This window comes from Erythrolamprus reginae, chromosome 2 (assembly GCF_031021105.1).
Source record: "Erythrolamprus reginae isolate rEryReg1 chromosome 2, rEryReg1.hap1, whole genome shotgun sequence".
NCBI classification, from domain to species: Eukaryota; Metazoa; Chordata; class Lepidosauria; order Squamata; family Dipsadidae; genus Erythrolamprus; species Erythrolamprus reginae.
Genome location: NC_091951.1, coordinates 102164939 through 102182206, shown reverse-complemented (window position 1 = coordinate 102182206; position 17268 = coordinate 102164939). Strand labels below are relative to the sequence as shown.

The following is a 17268-nucleotide window of genomic DNA, read 5'->3' as shown; positions in this document are numbered from 1 at the left end:
GTCGCAAGACTACCTTGTCCTGATGGAATTGGCAAAGGTCCTGCCTGATTGAGAGGGCAGCCAGCTCCGAAATGCGTCGGGCAGAGGTAATAGCCACCAGGAAAGCTACCTTAAAGGATAGGTACCTGAGGGACGCCGATTTTAGGGGTTCGTATGGTGCCTGCGTGAGGGAATGGAGAACCCGTGGCAAATCCCAGGATGGATACCTGTGGACCTTGGAAGGTCTGAGGTTGGCTATGCCCTTGAGGAATTCCTGAACTTCAGGGAGGGATCGGAGAGGCTGTCTGCGGGGACCCCCTAGGACAGATGAAATGGCTGCCAGATGACGCCGGAGGGTGCTGGTGGACAGTCCTTTATGGAAGCCTTGCATAAGGAAGGAAATGATTCTGTGAATGGGGATGCACAGAGGGGAGAGACCTTCCTGTAGACACCACTGGTGAAACTTGGACCACGTGTGGTCGTAGATTCGATTGGTCGAGCCCCTTCTGGCCTTTAAAATGACCTCCACTGAATCGGGGTCATGCCCACGCAGTTCTAAATCTCTCCTGATAACAGCCAAGCGGTGAGGTGGAACCACTCCGGGTCTGGATGGAAAGAGGCCCCCTGCCGCAGCATATCCCCCGAAACGGGGAGTCGCCAAGGGTCCTGGACGGACAGCTGTTGGAGATCCGCGAACCAGGGCCGGCGGGGCCAATGAGGGGCGATTAAGATTACTCGGGCCCTCTCGGTGAGGACCTTGTGAATCACGTCCGGGAGGATTGGAATTGGAGGAAATGCGTAGAGTAGGCCTGGAGGCCATGGACTCCGGAGGGCATTGATTGCTTCCGCTCCCGGGGATGGAAATCTGGAATAGAAGCGAGGGAGTTGGGCGTTCGCATTGGTCGCGAAGAGATCCAGAACTGGTAGGCCGAATCTGAGGGTGATTTGATGGAACAGGTCTTGATGGAGGTTCCACTCTCCTGGGTCTATCGTTGCTCGGGATAGCCAATCCGCCTGGACGTTGAGACTCCCCGAGATGTGATCGGCTAGGAGCGACTGGAGATGTTTTTCCGCCCAAAGGCCCAACTTGAGGGCCTCCCTCATGAGAGCCTTGGATCTCGTGCCCCCCTGTCTGCAGATATGGCTTTTTGTGGCAATGTTGTCGGTGAGAATGAGAACGTGCCGGTTGGGAATGCGAGGAGAGAAATGCTTCAGAGCCAGGGAAACGGCTCTTAACTCTAGCCAATTGATTGGCCTGGAAGCTTCCTCCGGGGACCACGTGCCCTGGGCTATCATCCCCTGGGCGTGGGCGCCCCATCCCGATAGACTGGCATCTGTGGTGATGACAAATTGATCCGGGCACCTGAACGGGGATCCTTTGTCCATGGCCGGAGACTTCCACCACTTGAAGGATCTGCGAACACTCAGTGGGATGACAATGCGTCGATTTGAGTTGCTGTGCCCCGATCTCTGAAAAGGCAACAGAAGCCACTGGAGTTCCCTAGCATGAAGGCGAGCCCAGGGAATGATGCCTATGCATGACACCATCTTCCCCAAAAGGGAAGATAGAGTAACTATGGATACTGAAGGATTAGATAAAATGTTAGAAATTAACTCCACTATACTGAGTTTTCTCTCGGGAGAGAGAAAAACCTGGGAAGATTTTGAATCAATAATGGATCCCAGGTGAGGAATGGAAGTGGAAGGTTGGAGGTGACTTTTTTCAAAGTTGATGGAAAACCCATGGTCCTGAAGGACTGACATGGAGACAGAAAGGTCTGATTTCACTCTCTCTAGGGAGTTCCCATGAATTAAAATATCATCAAGATAACATAAAATGTGGATGGGAGACGCCCGGATATAGGCCGCCAGGGACCCCAAGAGCTTTGTAAAGACCCGAGGGGCCGAGGAAAGGCCAAATGGCATCGCCCTATACTGGAAATGCCTGCCTTGAAAGGAAAAACGTAAAAATTTTCTGTGGCATTTGGCTATAGGAATGTGAAGGTAGGCCTCAGTGAGGTCTAAGGAGACCATGAAATCTCCCGAGTGAATGGCGGCCAAAATAGAAGACAAGGAGTGCATCTTAAACTTCCTATATTTGATGAATAGGTTTAGTTTCTTTAAATCCAAAATGGCTCTCCAACCTCCGGAGGACTTTGGAACCATAAATAGGATGGAGTAAAAACCTAGGCCCTTCTGACCGGAAGGGACCGGTTGAATGGCTCTAATGGACAATAGATGAGAAATGGCCTCCTCCATACGGTTACAATCTGAGGATGACCTGGGAGAAGGGCAGGAAATAAAACGTTTAGGGGGAGGAGAAATAAATTCTAAAAGAAGACCTGTTTGAACAGTGTCAATGACCCAAGGGTCCTTGGAGGTGAGACGCCAATTTGAAGCGAAATGAGCTAGGCGACCCCCTATGGGAATGGAGGAAAGATTACCATCTAGGTTTTTTTTGAAGCCCTGTTAGAGGAAGCTCCCCTTTGGAAACGAAAACCTCTACCCCTGGAGTTCCTACCTTGGGAACGAAAGCGGGGGGAATACTGACCTGGAGATCTCTGATAGGAAGCCGCTTGATCTTGCTGGCGCCCTGGGCGACGAAAGGACTGCGTTTTGGTAACCTTTTTCGTGGTTGGGCCCAAAACCTTCTTCTTGTCCGTGGTCTCCGTGAGGAGTGGATCCAGAAGATCACCGAAGAGAAGGTCGCGCTTTAAGGGGCCCTGGGATAACTGCCACTTTTGGCGAACTCCCGCTTGCCAAGGGCGAATCCATAGGAGTCTTCTTGCCGTTGTAGAAGCTGCAATAGACTTAGCAGAAAATCTAGTAGATTGCAAGGTGGCATCAGCCACGTACTGGGCAGCTGCAAAGACCTTGTTGAAGTCTTGTTGACCTCTCAAGTCATCGGGAGGAATGTGCTGTTGAAGTTGGCGAAGCCACAGCAGCATGGCTCTGGAGAAGGAGGCCGCTGCAGAACTTTTAATGGCCCAGGAATCAGCGGAGAATCCTCTTTTGAGCATTTGCTCGATGCGCTTGTCCTCTGGACGGAGGACTTCCTCCGCCTCGCCTGGCACAGCCGCTGCCGAGTGAAGAATCTTGACAGGTTCATCTGGTTTGGGAAAAGATAGAAGCTCTTCATAGGAAGAGGAGAGTTTATACAACTTTCTGTCCTTGGTGGAGGGATTAAGGCCAGAGGCTGGAAAATCCCACTGTTTGAGTAAGGCATCTTTAAACAATTTAGGCATAGGAATTACCTCGTTATCCTCCTGTTCCTCTGTGAAGTAAGGTAAATTCTCCTCCGGGGGATCAGTGGAAGTGGAGGCTTGTTTCTCCTGGGCTGCTAATCCCGTAGAAATTCTAGCTTTGAGGAGGAGAGATTTGAATAGTTGAGAAGGAAAAATAGTAATTGGAGGAGGGACCTTTATTTGGGATTCCTCATCCTCTGATAAGCCCTGAAAAGGGTCTTCATCCTCCTCTACATCCTCATATTCATCCTGGGAGGATTCTGAATCATCCTGAATAGGAGCTCTGACCGCTGGGGAAGAACCCAAGGGGCGGGAGGAACGAGAAGGAGGAAGAGGTAAAGGAAGCTCATTGATGGAGGAGAGTTTGGCATCAATGGCTTTGGACAACACAGCAAAAATAGATTGGAACTCAGGAGGTAAACTGGAAATATCAGCAGAAATGGCAGAAGAATCCCTAAAGGCCTGGGAGGATCCTGGCTGGGGGGAATCTTCAATAATATCTGGTTCCTCTGGACCTATGCCCCATAGGTTAGGTTGGGGTCTGTCTAGGTTTGGCTCATCCAGAGATAACACAGGGACCCCAGAAGGAGGCAGACTAGAGGCCTCTGGTGGGTCTTGACTACTGATTACTTGGGCCTGCACTTTCAAACGTTTTGCTGATTTGTCATGAATTTTTTGTAGGGCTAGGTCCCTTCTCTTCTCGGCCCTGGTGACCTTGGTCGAGGGGCGGGCCCCTGGAGAAGAGGAGGAAGAGGCCTGGGGGATACTAGTAATCTCATCGCCTGTAGGCCTGGCCTCTCTGGGACCTTTAGTTGTGCCTCTCTTGGGAAAAGTAGCCATAGTCTGACAATTAACAGAAGACAAGGCTGAGCCAATAACTAAATTATAAGGAGAAGATTTCAAGGACTTCCCAAGAGGAATGGATCCTGCTTCGAGGCCTCGAAGCTGCTGAAACGTGAGGACAATCTGGGCAAACCCAGAGTTCGTGCCCCCAAATCCAGCGGGGCCAGCCTCCCTAAACTTTGCAATTAAGTAAACCAAGGCACTCTGGTTGGAGGCTTAGCCGGTGGAGAATTTAGCCTGGGACCCCCAAGGCCCGCTCCCGGATCCACGCGGTGGACTGAGGCCTACGCGGCTGGCAAAAGGCCAACACGAGAGGCCTAGATTTTTAAAAAAGGGCGCGAAGGCCTTCGCGCCGAAAAAATCGCTCCGTAGAATTTCTTAAGGGAAAAGCGATCGACTAAGTCCAGGAGACTAGAAGGCGTCTCACTCCGCAGGAGGTATTTTATAAGCCCTTATATACAATAAATAAACAATAATTCAATAATAAATACTTGCACCAGAACCTCCAGGCCAAGGGATTAGAAGAATCCACAAGCGGCCGCAGGAATCGTAACCGGCAAAACCGCCGGGGGAAAACGAAACCGCAACTTCTCCCAAGGAAAAAAGCCGAGCCGCTTTTTTTCTTTTTTTCTTTTAAACGGCTGGCGCAATTAGTGCAAGTAATTAAATAAAGACAATAAATCTTACTACTTTTTTTGAAGGAAAGATCGAAGGGAAGGTGTTAGAATGTTGAACGAGCTATCACAATACAACCGCAGGATATGCGAACTGAGCGAATTCTGGGGAAGGGGCGGATCCGGCAAGCTTTTTTAATACTAGGCTCAGTTCCACCGGATTGGACATGAGCAACCCATGTGACTGCTGGACCCGCTCCTTCAGTACGGAGAAAATGAACTGTGTGATTCAGCTTTCATTCCTAATGAAAGAAAGTGAAGTTCATAACCATGGCATGGAAGGATTATAACTGTTAATGCAAACAAGTGAGAGCATAGTCATTCATAAAGCTGAAGTGAGAGAACAGTCCTTAAGCTGAGAGACACAACAGCAATTTACAAGCATGCCTTGCTGCTATGCTTTATAGAGTGGTCAAGAAAAATCAGAGGTGGGAGGAGGATACAAATATTGTGTAAGAATTTTTTCCCCTCAATTGCTCATTTTTGTCACAAAAATGTGCAAGTTATGCTGCAATAGCTTTTTCTTCTGCTAAAGCTAAAGCTGACATGCTTGGGTTAATCTAGGGGTTTAATTCTTACAAACATTTCATCTTTTTCAATTCTATTCTACATCTGATAGATCTAACTTTTGTTTGTCACCTGCATTCTAGAAATAGCAATAGCACTAAGACTTATATACCTACTTCAGAGTGCTTTATAGCTCTCTCTAAGAGGTTTATAGTCAGCATACTGTTCCAACAATCAGGGTCCACATTTTACTAGCCTTGGAAGGATGGAAAGCTGAATCGACCTTGAGCCTGTGAGAAGCAAATTGATGGCATTTGGCAGAATTAGCCTGCAATACTGCATTCTAACTATGGCGCAGCTCATGCATAGGTGTTCTTGTGATTTGTTTTAAAATAGGCTATTCTACCACTTCCTTCCTTCCCCCTTTGGCTAGACTAGAGAACTACAATATGAAAGACAGCTGATGATATTCTGTAATTGCCTAGAATTGCTTTTGCAAAGACTCAGAAAGCTTTAGAAACATAGAAGTCTGACGGCAGAAAAAGACCTCATGGTCAATCTAGTCTGCCCTTATACTATTTTCTGTATTTTATCTTAGGATGGATATATGTTTATCCCAGGCATGTTTAAATTCAGTTACTGTGGATTTATTTATTTATTTATTATTATTTGGATTTGTATGCCGCCCCTTTCCGAAGACCACGTCTACGTCTGCTGGAAGTTTGTTCCAAGGATCTACTACTCTTTCAGTAAAATAATATTTTCTCATGTTGCTTTTGATCTTTCCCCCAACTAACTTCAGATTGTGTCCCCTTGTTCTTGTGTTCACTTTCCTATTAAAAACACTTCCCTCCTGAACCTTATTTAACCCTTTAATATATTTAAATGTTTCGATCATGTCCCCCCTTTTCCTTCTGTCCTCCAGACTATACAGATTGAGTTCATTAAGTCTTTCCTGATACGTTTTATGCTTAAGACCTTCCACCATTCTTGTAGCCTGTCTTTGGACCCGTTCAATTTTGTCAATATCTTTTTGTAGGTGAGGTCTCCAGAACTGAACACAGTATTCCAAATGTGGTCTCACCAGCATTCTATATAGCGGGATCATAATCTCCCTCTTCCTGCTTGTTATACCTCTAGCTATACAGCCAAGCATCCTACTTGCTTTCCCTACCGCCTGACTGCACTGTTCACCCATTTTGAGACTGTCAGAAATCATTACCCCTAAATCCTTTTCTTTTGAAGTATTTGCTAACACAGAACTGCCAATACAATACTCAGACTGAGGATTCCTTTTCCCCAAGTGCATTATTTTACATTTGGAAACATTAAACTGCAGTTTCCATTGCTTTGACCATTTATCTAGTAAAGCTAAATCATTTACCATATTACAGACCCCTCCAGGAATATCAACCCTATTGCACACTTTAGAGTCATCGGCAAATAGGCAAACTTTCCCTACCAAACCTTCCCCTATGTCACTCACAAACATATTAAAAAGAATAGGACCCAGAACAGACCCTTGTGGCACACCGCTTGTAACCTGACTCTGCTCAGAATACTCGCCATTAACAATAACTCTCTGATGTCTATGCTTCAGCCAGCTGCAAATCCATTGAACTATCCAGGGATTAAGTCCAATCTTCACTAATTTATCTATCAGCTCTTTATGTGGAACCATATCAAAGGCTTTGCTGAAGTCCAGGTAGGCAATATCCACGGCACCACCTTCATCCAACACCTTTGTGACATAGTCAAAGAAATCAATGAGATTAGTCTGACATGATTTGCCTTCAGTAAAGCCATGCTGATTTGGGTCCAATAAGTTATTGTTTTTTAGGTGCTGATTTATCCTCTTTTTGAGGAGAGTCTCCATCATTTTAACTACAACTGATGTCAAGCTAACTGGCCTGTAGTTACCAGCTTCTTCTCTACTGCCCTTCTTGTGAATAGGCACAACACTGGCCATTCTCCAATCCTCGGGAACTTCTCCTGTTAACAAGGATTGGTTAAACAAATCAGTCAGGGGGTAGTAATGACAGATCTGAGTTCTTTAAGAACTCTGGGGTGGATGCCATCTGGACCCATTGCCTTATTTATCTTTAATCGTTCAAGTTCTTCTATGACATCGGCTTCTAAGATCACTGGAGCTGAATCCGTACAGCTGGAAGCAATGCTATATCCCTCTATAGTATTATTTTGTACGGTGTCTTTTGAGAAAACTGAACAGAAGTAGCTATTGAAATGGTCAGCGATCTCCTTATTCCCATTAATGCATGTATTATTCCCGGTACTAAGTTTCGTGATGCCGCAGTTTTTCTTCTTCTTATCACTAATATATCTGAAGAAGGTTTTATCCCCCTTCTTTACAGATTTGGCAATTTCTTCCTCTTTTGAGGCTTTAGCAGCATATATTATCTGTTTCTCCTCCTTCTGTCTCATTTTATACACCTCCCTATCAGCTATACTTCCAGACTCTTTATACCTCCTGTAGGCAGCCTTTTTTTCATTGACTATAGCCCTTACATCATTGCTAAACCATAGCGGTTTCTTCTTCCTTTTACCTTTAGTTATTTGTCTTACATACAGTCCAGTGGCTTTTAAGATGGCCTTTTTAAATACAGTCCACTGGGTGCTCGCTCCTGCCATTTTATCCCTCCCCTTTAATTCATTTTCTAAATATTCCCCCATTGCATTAAAATTTGTTTTTCTGAAATCCAATACTTTGGTTGCATTATAGGATTGCTCACAATTAGTTTTTACATCAAACCACAAACATAGATGGTCACTGCATCCTAAATTTTCTCCCACCTTGACATCTGAAACCCAATTCCCATTTGTAAAAACTAAATCTAGAATATTCTCCCCTCTAGTTGGTGTCTTAACCAGCTGTGCCAGAGCTGCTCCTGTAAAGGCCTCTACTATGTTCTTACTTTTGCATGTAAGGGCACTGGGGATATTCCAGTCAACATCAGGCATGTTGAAATCACCCATAACCACAATATCTCCCTTTACTGCCATTTGGGTAATTTCATCCACCATCTTGTTGTCATATTCCTCGGATTGCCCTGGAGGCCTATAGATCACCCCAATTCTAATGACAGAACCTTCTTTATTTTGCATGCAAATCCAGAGAGTCTCTAGATCTTGACATGTATTGTGAATTAGTGTTGTTTTTAGACTTTCTTTAATATAAATGGCTACTCCACCTCCCCTTCTCTCTATTCTATCCTTCCTATACAGTGTATATCCTGGTATGGATATTTCCCATTCATTAGAATCCTTAAACCATGTCTCAGTTATGGCAACCAGGTCCAAATTATCTCTATATATTATGGCCATTAATTCACAGAGCTTGTTGCTCAAGCTTCGAGCATTCGTGCACATTACCCGAAGAACATTATTTTCATTATTAGTTTGCCCCTTATCATCAACAACTACATCTATTTCATTTGCAGCTCCCTTTTCATAAGCTTCCAAAAACTGCTTTATCCTCATTGGTCGGGGACAGAAATCACCCACGTCAGTTACATCTCTGTCCCCTTTACCTAGTTTAAATGCCTGTCCAAAAAAGTTCTGAATTCCTCACCGAGCACCTGGGTACCTCTGTATGATGGATGCAAACCATCCCTCTTAAACAACTCCCTATTACAATGTTTTTCAACCAGTGTGCCGTGGCACACTAGTGTGCCGCGAGACATGGTCAGGTGTGCCGCGAAGCTCAGAGACAGAAAGAAAACAAGAGAGAAAGAAAGAAAGAAAGAAAGAGAGAGAAAGAGAAAGCAAGCAAGAGAGAAAGAGAAAGAAAACGAGAGAAAGAAAGACAGAGAAAGAAAGCAAGAGAGAGAGAAAGCAAGAGAGAGAGAAAGAGAATAAGAGAGAAAGAGAAAGAAAAAAAGCAAGAGAGAGAGAGAGAAAGAGGGAGGGAGGGAAGGTGGGAGAGAGAAAGACATAGAGGGAGGTAGGGAGGGAGAGAGAAATAGAGCAAAAAAGAGGATAGAAGGAAGAGAGAAAGAAAGAGGGATGGAGAGAGAGAGAGAGAGAAAAGAGGAAGGGAGAGAAAGAGGGAGGGAGAAATAGAGCGACAGGAAGAGATAATTTTTTTGTCCAAACTTTTTTTAGCCCCCCCCCCCCAATGTGCCCCATGGTTTTGTAAATGTAAAAAATGTGCCGCAGCTCAAAAAAGGTTGAAAATCACTGCCCTATTAGACCACCTACTGACATCATGACTTACATAGCCAAAACCTTCAGCATTACACCACTGCCTTAACCACACATTAAACTCTCTGATACACATTGTTTTATCCTCTTGGCCACAAACCGGTAACACCTCTGAGAAAGTCACTGAATCAGTTATTTTACCCAGCTCCACACTTAGACATTGAAAATCTCTTTTTACTACATTAACATTTCTCTGGGACAAATAATTTGTGCCAAGATGCACCACCACATCAACGTTATTACCTTTACTCACAGCCTCAACAATGTTTGTAATCCGCCTCCTGTCCCTGCTGGCAGTGGCCCCTGGGAGACACCTCAGCAGCTTCACCACATCCTTGCTCTGTCCCAAATCAACACCTCTAACAGTCGAATCACCCACAAGAAAATGTGTCCTCTTTTTATTTCTAACTGCACTTGATGGTTTGGTGACATTTACGACAACTTTATTTAAACTGTATTGCATACTAACCTTCTGAAATAGAACCTTTTGCTTATCTGATCAGATATCCATTAAATTACCAATCACAATCCATCAATGGGAACCTGTCATGCCTATTCTGATACAGCTAGCTCCTAGTCCACTTCTAAATACAATTTAAGTGAATGGTGCCACGTGATGTGGAACTTCAGATACTATCTCCCAGACATCAAGGCAATCTTTATGGATCTTCAGCTGAAAGACTCCTTAAATTAAGGGAGAGGACTCCTCCAATATCTTATATCCACCACAGGGTTCCCCAGCTTAAGCAAAGTTTTTATCTCTTTCCAAATGATCAGTGGCAGATCTTCAATGTATGGAGGACTACAACCCCCCCACTGTCCACAACCAGATCAGTAAATGAGATAGGGAATGAGTGCATCAACAGATCAATAAACCAATAAATTCTTGTTGATTCTTATACAAGGCTCACTGGTCTTATTTTTAGTTCACTTATTTTATTTTTACAGTACTTTGATAGAATATGTAATCTTACTATTTTATCTGTCTCGTTTATATTAATGTACTTTATTTGTTATAACCAAAACTTTATCTGCTATGGTGTAACAACCAGCCAGGGAGTAACAATACTGAACGATTTGGATATTTAATTATGCTTGGGGTTATTTCTTGTTCAGAATAAAGCAATGAGTACATATGTGAGCCACTATATCTAAAACAAAATGTAATTTTAGGAGCATTTAAAGTTTCATCTAAGCATCTTTTGTTAATGCAAAAAAAAATATCTGCAAGTCAACAAAGATACATTGTACTCATTGTGGTCAAAAGGATCTATAGCTCTAAAGTGGAATGCTCAGAATGTTTTTAAAAAGTAAATCATTTTAAAATAACAATTGCAACAGTAATACACATGAATTTCCAGCAGAGTAGAATCTAAATTATAATTAAAAATTAGCCGTTAAGAAACATTTGGACAAAGAAATACATTTTAACAGTAAACCTAATATATGCTGAAAGAAAATCAACATGGTTTCTGCAAAGGCAAATCATGTCTTACTAACTTGTTAGAATTATTTGAGGGTGTAAATAAACACATAGATAAAGGGGACCCAGTTGATATTGTATATCTTGACTTTCAAAAGGCTTTTGACAAAGTCCCTCACCAAAGGCTCCTAAAAAAGCTCTTCAGCCATGGAATTAGAGGACAGGTCTTGTCCTGGATTGGTAACTGGCACAATTGTAGGAAGCAAAGGGTGGCAATAAATGGACAATTCTCTGGATGGAAAGAAGTGAAAAGTGGTATACCCCAAGGTTCAGTTTTGGGACTTTTACTTTTTCATTTATTCATTAATGATCTGGATGTAGAAGTAAATAGTGAGGTAGCAAAGTTTGCTGACGACACTAAATTGTTCCGGGTAGTGAAAAGTGAAACTGATTGTCAGGAGCTCCAGAAAGATCTTTCAAAATTGAGTGAGTGTGCAACAAAGTGGCAAATGCATTTTAACCTAAACAAGTGCAAAGTTATGCATATCGGGGCAAAGAACCCCAATTATACCTACCAACTGATGGGGACCAAGCTTTCTGAGACAAGCGAAGAAAGGGATCTTGGGATTTTGGTGGACAGCTCAATGAAGATGTCAACCCAGTGCGCAGCAGCAGTAAAGAAAGCAAATTCAATACTTGGCATAATTAGGAAGGGGATCAAAAATAAGTCAGTAAGTGTTGTATTGCCTCTGTACAAATCTATGGTGAGACCACACTTGGAGTACTGTGTACAGGTCTGGTCACCTCACCTCAAGAAGGATACAATGGAACTGGAAAAGGTGCAAAAAAGGGCAACAAGTATGATCAAGGAAATGGAGCACCTCCCTTATGAAACCAGGTTGCAATGCAAATAAAGTGATTTAGATAAAGATAAATACTAAATTTATTTAGAAATAAATCTAAAAAATCATTGGGCATAGTCATGCTTTTTATTTGTACCTAAAGATGCATAACCTACTAAGCAGAAGGAAGTTATCACTGCCAAAACGGATTTATCACTTGAGACTACATTGAAGATCATTCTGGAGAGAATCTACCTCTGTGGTCACTCAGAGTCGACACCAAGTAGATGATTCTCCAATCAAATAAAGAATGCATGACTAACAGAGTGTTATGCTACCACACCCTAATTCATTTCCCAGAAACTATATGAAAATGATGGCACTCAATTGTACCACTTTACTCCAAAATCAGGAGTCTAGGACTATCTCTTTGTTTTAACAAATCAGGAAACTGTGGAGAAAAATTACTAACGTCCCTTTTATAGGACTGAGTTTTGAAAACTAACTAGTAAAGCAGACAGAGGGTGTACTTCAAGCTAAGTTAAAACTCAGTCCCTAAGAACTGACCAGTTTGTTTCCCATGCTTGGATTCTCCTTATCAGCGCACAGGAGAAGTGAAATGTTTTCAAGAGAAAAAAACCAAGAAAGACCAGTTGTCTTTTAAAAAATGCCTTTGGGTCTTCTATCAGTGATTGCTGGGGACTGCCCAAGTGAGAGATAAAGCAGGAGATTGGTGGGCCCTGTCTCTGGTGAAAGACAGCCTGGGGATAAAACCCAACCAACCAGATATTAGGAGCAAGAGAAAGGCTGGCATACAAATCTAATAAATAATAATAATAAATAATACTGCATCTAAATAATAATAATAATAATAATAATAATAATAATAATAATAATAATAATAATAATATTGCAATATAGGAAAGGTATATAAATTAGTAAGTATGCATGACTATACTGTTGAATGTATGCATGTCTATACCATTGAATGTAAGGGACTTGGGATTAAAGGGTGTTATTCCGAGATTAGGTATGGATTACTGGGCTGGTTGAGGTACAAGGAAGTTCCTTAGGGAGGGAAGAAAAGATTGGTCAACTCTGCTATGAAGACAGTGGGACAGACATAACATTATAAGAATGGGTGGTGGTGGTGTTGAAGTGGAAGGCAGAACGCCAAACTGATTTCCAGCCTTAAGACTACATCTTGGGAGCCAGGTGATAGATAGCTGGAGATCTCAGTCCCAAAGTATTCATAATTAATGTCAGATCTGTTTCAAATAAAATCACTTTCATTTATAATTTGTTAGTGGATGAGAAGGCATGCCCGTATAAAGAAAATGTCAATGTAATTAAATAGGCAGGTAAGGAAATGAATTCTGTTATTCTTACCTGGAGATCTGATGCCCAGCATACAGCAGTAGTCCAGTTAGAAAATACAGGTAGAGTTGAACCAGATGTTGTCGGGGTAATGTTAGGAGCACAACACTTAAGATATAACCTGAATAAGAAATTGAAATAATACAGGGTTATCTATTGAAATCCTTATTGAATGATTTTCAGTCATTTGTGTGGGGATGTCACGATGTCTTCTATGGACCTCCATGCTTTCCCTATCTTGTTATTAATACTTAGCCTCTACGCATGAAGACCCAAGCATTACCTAAGCTTTTGGATGAACAGCACCTACATCTTGCTGGGGTTAAATTCAGCCTTTTTATTCCTAGGCCTCAACTGTATCTTCAATTAGATTCACACCTAGGATTGATGTCTCCCAGTAGTTTTAAATAGATGTTGAAAAGTTTGATATGGATTTTAAAAAGAAGCCCAAATGATCTCTCTGACACCAATTTCACCTCTCCCATCTCCAGCATTATTGATTGGGACTGCCTGTTCAGAAAGGAGTGGAACCACCACCGCTCCTCTCAATATTTGCATGCAATACTATCCTTCCCTAATCTTGTAATGGCCCAGGTGATGCCAAGGATGTGGGTTTCAAAGGCTGCCCAGAAGAAGAAGTGTACTGTAGTTACTACTGCGTATCATCCACCAGTGACCAATGAAATTTCAGATTCATTGGTTGAACCATGGTCATCCAGTATGGTTGAACCCATAGAAGCCATCAAACCGTTGCCTCCTTTCAAGACAGCAGAGACAAAGAGAGAGATTCTCCCAGGTTGACAAGAAACAAGAGTCTACTTGAGAGTGGTAATATCCAATATCGGTGTGTGTGTGTGTGTGTGTGTGTGGACATTCATAACTGCTCTTCCACCCTTTCTTCCATCTTTACCACAAATGTGATGAAGTTAACTCTTATCCATTAAAAGTTTAGGCTACTTGGTTTAATGCTTACTTTCAACATTCAGTCTAAGATACCAAAAAGTTCTGTTTGAGGAATAACAGTTTTCCCCTGCTGTAAAATCTGTTTAAAAGCAGCAATCAAAGTCCATTGTTTCAGTGGGCACATTTTTCTTTTCAATAAAAGATGTTATCTACTTTGGAAAATAGTCTATGTTCTAGAAAAATAAGTACGCCAGGACCCAACTTCTGCATAGGAAGTTTATTTCCAGCCCTAGTTCCTGTCATGATTGCTGATGGGAAACAAAGCGGAAAAATTTTTTCTCCTTCCCATGGCAGTCACTCGGCCAGACATCAAAAGCCTTAAAATATGATCCAGTATCTTTCAACAAAGACAGCAATAAATAGAGTTAATTTTGTAATCATATGCATCTTTTCTATCCACAAGTTTCTTCCAGTCATCTACATACAATTGCGAGTGTAGCAGTAGGCAGTGACTGTCTGGAATGAATAATAAAAAGTGTTGTGATTCAGCCTGAGGCTCCTCAGGGACCGGCTGGAGCTCTGCCGGATCCATGCCCAGAGGAGGAGGACAGTGACCAGGAGGGGGAGGACCAGGCAGACGGGGGAGAGGAACGTCAGGAAGAAGAGGAGGGAGAGCAGCCTGAGACCCCGGGGGGGGGGGGGGGCTCTCCCCAGCTAGTAGCCTGGATTCATTGGATGAAGACGCACGGGCTATAATAGACATGAGGCAGAGACGTGCAGCTCAAAGACGGGGCCAATTAGAAAGGTATTTCCATCCCTGAATTGGCAACAGCTGGGTTTGGGTGTGGTTCTCCTCAGCAGGGTTGAAAAGGCAGGCCCGCCCTTACAGTCTTGTGGAGAGTTATCAACTGGGAGTCCTGTGACCTTGCTTCGATTCTTGGCGTCTCTGATCTTGGCTTGTGGCCTAGAAGGCTGAAAGACTTGGGGGAGGCGTGGGTTTTATTATCTCCAGTGTTGTTTTTGCCAGCAAGAATCCTGTTTTATTGCCTGGCCTTCGTGAAACCTCTGTGAAGCTTCATCGTGTTCCTGTCTGTAAGAACAGTTTTTGTTACCTGTGTTTGCTTTCTAGTATATAAACTGCCTTTGCTTTTTACCAGTGTGTCTGGATACTCTTTTTGGTTGGTGTTGGCGTCTGGGGGGACCCAGACAGAACAAAAAGTACCTTTCCTTTTGCCAAAAATCCATTTTAAAGATCAAGATTTGAAACATATCTATAGTAAAGCCTAGCAGCCACTTCAGATAGTAAACAAAAGGTCCTGAATGGATGTTAGTAAGTGGCAGTGATATTAGTCCTTTGGGATTGGGCGGCATAGTGATTTGAGTCCTTTGGGATTAGGCGGCATAGAAGTTGGATAAATAATTAAATAAGTAAATAATAGTGCATATACAACACAAGTCACAATCAGGATGAGAGTTTCAAGTCAGTAGTTTAAAAACCTAATCTACAGATTCAAATCTGTACATGATCAACAAAAACCAGGCCTTTCATTTAGTCAGATATTCTAACTTTGCTAATGATTTAGCTAAAGGTTGGAGAACTAGATCTGATCTATTCACAGGAAAAAAGGAAAGCCCATTCATTTTTTAAAGTATCATTAAACTTTGACAAAGTGGAATAATATTGATTACACTCTCCATTACACTGTTCAGTAACTAAGAAATAAAAAGAAACTGTAAATCTGGTGTTGTGCAGTCTTTCCAATATTAACCTTTTTTGCAATGTCCTATGTTCAACAAATCCATAATTGTTCGTATAATGAAACATCAAGTATCTAATTAAAAAGTACATTCATTTTTAAAATCATATTGATCTCTGTAATACCAAAAGCACCACTTGTAAGCAAATATATTTTAGATGAGTAAATTTTCTATTTGTAACATATACTGAATGCTAATCCCTTTTAACTAAATGTCTAATATGAAAACAAATATTTTGCTAAATTAGCCAAATTTTAAGTTTGCAATAAATTTAAAATTCTTCAAAATATTTAGTGAGGAAGGTAATTTTTTGAATTTGAAAAGATTAAGTAAACCTTTAAATAAGTTATTTTATGCAACAAATGCAACAAAATCTCTAAATATTACAGATGTTAATATGCTATTGAATTATACTCTGAAACTGGAATCTGGTTGTATCAGGGATTGAAGATTACAAAAATAATTATTCTGAGAAATTGTAAAAGTGGTGTTATTCTAGACATTAAGGATTTGTTTGGGGAAATATGTAAACCCACAATAGCAAAAAATAAATAAAAACAGAAACAGAAATATGCTGGGCAAAGGAAAAAGCCCTTCCCTTGGCTTTTTCCTTTGCCATAGAAATCTAGATGTCTCTTTCTGCCATTCTTTCAGTGGTACATCAATTGTCAATAAATAACTGATCGGGGGGGGGGGGAGGCATAATTCTAGACAATGTTCACATCTCTTTAATATGACAGCATGTTGAATTTCCATACTATGCTATGAACGCAGACACCAGTTTTCCCAGGCTAGAATACCAGGTGTTTTAATGTCAAATACATATAGAAGTCAAAAGACTGAAGTGGGTTGCCTACATTACAAATCCTGAACTACCTTAGAGTAATGAGCAAGACTGTTTCTTCTAAATCAGGGGTCCCCAAAGTTGGCAACTTTAAGACTTGTGGACTTCAACTCCCAGAATTCTTCAGCCAACTATGCTGGCTGGAGAATTCTGGGAGTCGAAGTCCACAAGTCTTAAAGTTGCCAAGTTTGAATACCTCTGTTCTAAATGAATGATCCTGACAAGTGGACATGAGAGTCCTAGGAATTAATTTCTCTTTCTCAGCCAAATCAACAGACAAATTTAAAAAAATTCTCTATACACTTTAGTAATACCATGAGAGTGGGATTAAACAATGACATAAGGAAAAGATTTCATATTCCAATCCAACCTTTATGTGTTGTGTTCATCCTTTCTTTTTAGTTATTTTTCTTCAGTCTAATGATTTCTTTTAATGGTCAAGGAAGTACTGATTAGACCTCCTGTGGAAGTCAGTCCAACAAAATAAAACAAGACTTACAAAGCATAACTGATCCTTTTGGATCTATTAGCCTAAACTGTCATTCATCATTACTTCAATTTTCTAACTCCAACAATAGTAAATTCATTGAGAAAGCAGCTGATTACGTACCCTTGAGAACATTTTACAGTCAAAAAAAATCCCACTTAATAT

General features: G+C 41.9%; 1 protein-coding gene across 1 annotated transcript in view; it reads right to left on the bottom strand.

The window, feature by feature from the left end:
• RNF145 (ring finger protein 145) overlaps positions 1–17268 on the bottom strand; it is a 124466-nt gene that overhangs the window by 68035 nt on the left and 39163 nt on the right. The window contains exon 3 of the mRNA XM_070738984.1: positions 13124–13232. Within this exon, the coding sequence (XP_070595085.1) occupies positions 13124–13232 (109 nt within the window). The remainder of the gene's footprint in view (positions 1–13123; positions 13233–17268) is intronic.